Source organism: Strongylocentrotus purpuratus, unplaced genomic scaffold (assembly GCF_000002235.5).
Source record: "Strongylocentrotus purpuratus isolate Spur 01 unplaced genomic scaffold, Spur_5.0 spur5_scaffold_13, whole genome shotgun sequence".
In the NCBI taxonomy this organism is placed as follows: Eukaryota; Metazoa; Echinodermata; class Echinoidea; order Camarodonta; family Strongylocentrotidae; genus Strongylocentrotus; species Strongylocentrotus purpuratus.
The window spans coordinates 9,513,157-9,516,088 of NW_022145598.1; the positions used below are offsets into that span (position 1 = coordinate 9,513,157).

The window sequence follows — 2,932 nt, forward strand, 5'->3', positions numbered from 1 at the left end:
AAAAGGTACATTGCAAATTGTTCGTATTGCTCTTTTTTGAACAACCAGGATTTTGTCCAGTTGAAGTTTCAATGAACTACCCCAGGCAAGAATACCATAGTTCAAGTAGGGTAACATTAAAGTGAAGTACAACATTTGCAATACATAATGGGAAGACACACCAGCATGTCTTGATAGTGATGAACACAAATAATGTGTATGTACTTTCTAGGTCATTCTATCATCAGTAAACAGGCCAAGAAACTTGGTCGAATTTACTTTTTTAATTTTGACATTGTTCAAATAGATATCTCCAGGTAAATCGGATAACTAATTTGCTAAATAATATGAAATGAGTTTTGTCCAAGTTCAGTGACAGTCTATTGGCAAAAATCCACTGTGCAATATTTTCAATTTACTTTTTGATTTACAGTTTCAACAAGAATTTGAGAATTCTCATGAGAATAAAGTACATGTATGCTTGAGTCATCTGCGTATAATATAAATGACAATAGTCGGGATGAAAATTTGAAGTCATTTATATATGTTATGAATAATAGAGGCCCTAAAAGAGATCCCTGAGGAACACCGCATGTGACAGGCTTAATTGACATTCGATGCAATCCCATTTAATGAAACAAACTGTGTTCGACTACTGAGGTAACTGTTGTACCACTAACCACTCCAAGGCCTTACCCCTGACACCATAATGCTGAAGCTTTTTAAACAAAAATGTTTTGATCAATTGTGTCAAATGCCTTGGAGAAATCCAACAAAAAATTCCTACAGTATGACAGCTGTCATCATTTTTACCTTTATTATCATTATGTCTCGTTACTATTGTTAATAATATTGATTCTGTGGTCACTGTGTATGTGCATGCTTCTCGTTAGCCGTTTCTCGTCCGCCTTGAAATAGTTCGTATCGAGGCGTTTCACAAATATTTTTTACTCGGTAAATTTGGTTTCATTATAAAAATGTGAATCGTGCCTACACGTACACGTGGTACGCGCGCGCACGTCCGTTCTTCTGCAACCAACTCTTTGCCTTACCAATTAGTGGAAAATTTCCCAACGAGCCACGGTCCTCAGTCGTCAGAGACTTGAATTTAGTTACAAGGCTAAAAATGGTGGTCGGATTGAAAGAAAAATAAACCTCTCCCCCCCCCCCCCCAACAAATAAAAATAGCAGCAAAATGAATTCCATCTATTTTGGGGGCGTACTTTAAACTTTAAAAAATTCGAATTTACCAAAGAAAAATATTGAAAGAGAGAATCTGCTTTTCAGAGAACCCCCACCCCACCCCAAATATCAATCTGGATCAACCAAGAAACCTTTCTCATAAACCTCAAATCTCAAACATTGTATAGTTCAACTCCTCCACACTAATTCAACGACTTCAGGTAGGACATTCCTTATTAAAGGGATCCGGTAACTATATCTTAGATTCTTAAACAAAATCCTGGATTTAGCTCATGCTGCAGTGATAACTACAGGTATAAACCTTAAGGTCAGTCAGGAACCCCATAAGTTTTACAAGCCGATCGCCTATCTGATTATCAAGATATTTATGATTGGAAATCGAAATTAAATTTTGCGAAACGGTTTTCATAACATATTTGGGAGAACAAGTACGGTAAAAACTGGTCGCTCAAAGATTTTTACTTTTTGTAGACACTTCTTGATCATTTTGAATCGCAATTTTTGTAGGGCTTCGATATTACACCATATCACAGACACTGATAACACGTAGGGCCAGGCATCTCAGACTTAACATTGTTAAACGATCCCTTTAAGATGCACCGCACATACCAAATAGGAATCATCGTTATAATATGGGCATTTTTGTGAAGATTTAATTGGCTTCCAACATGACGCCAAAACGTAACGGTGAGCATATTGTGACAAGGGCGTTATTTTAAATAAAACTAGATGAAAATATTAACAAATACAATGACCTAGTTCAGTTAAATAATTATCTCGTTGATTGTTCCCGGTGAATCAGTTGGCTATATGGTTCGTAACCCATTCGTTCTAAAACGTCCTGGCATTCCTCCTCAATCTGCCCGACTTCCATTTCAGTAAGATCTTTGATCCAATGTGTAGCAGCGACATGGGAATTCCTGTGAGTTGAAAACAAGTCATTTTTACTGACTGTCACATCCGTGTTCTTTATCACCCAATCCTGAACCTCTTTTTTAAAAGGAATTCCGACGAACCTGTAGAGGTCTTGCGTGACCTTCAGGGGAGTGTCTGCAAAGTCTTCATACCTGACGAGGTAGTAACGCCTTTGCAACCAAGCGGGTAGAAGATCAGGCGAAACAACTGCGTTCTTTCTGATCCACTTGCACATTCCTCGAACAGTGTCTCCGGTTTCTGGAGTAACGCTGAAAAGGTTGAGGGGATTCAATCGTCCATATTTAGGGAATTGAGAACGAACAGTCGGAGATATTTTCTTCGATAATGTGTATTTGATCCTGGACAATGGAGAGCCCCTAGGGTCACGAACCAAATGGACGATCTTCAGATTGATGTTATCGTCAACTATCAATGGTCTTAGGAGTTCGAGATTAGCTCGGATCAGCTTCGAAGCAAGTCGGCCTTTATACTTCCGGCACAAATCACTCATCCAGCTCGGTGATATTATCCTACACCTCCTCGATGCCTTGCATATTGCTTCGTTATTGAATTTCCCGCCCCAGCCAACTAATATTTCCACAAAATCCGGATCAAACTGGCACCTTGATAAGTTGCGCAAGATATTCCTGGACATTTCCTGACTCTCGGGCGTAAACAATCCAATGCCTTTCTGTTCTCGTAATTGAGTAGTAGTATACAATGGCTCAAATAAGTAAAACAGATCAGAATTCTGATTGAAAAGCTCCCCAAAGACGCTGGATCCGAACCGCCATTGGGCCATGATGATGATGACTGGAGGGGAATCGGTTATCTT

At 39.1% G+C, this 2,932-nt stretch overlaps 1 protein-coding gene across 1 annotated transcript; it reads right to left on the bottom strand.

The window, feature by feature from the left end:
- Positions 1–1,954: 1,954 nt before the first annotated feature.
- On the bottom strand, positions 1,955–2,608 carry LOC115923171 (carbohydrate sulfotransferase 3-like). The gene has a single exon (XM_030983492.1). The coding sequence runs from the start codon at positions 2,606–2,608 to the stop codon at positions 1,955–1,957; it is 654 nt and encodes a 217-aa protein (XP_030839352.1).
- Positions 2,609–2,932: the final 324 nt, after the last annotated feature.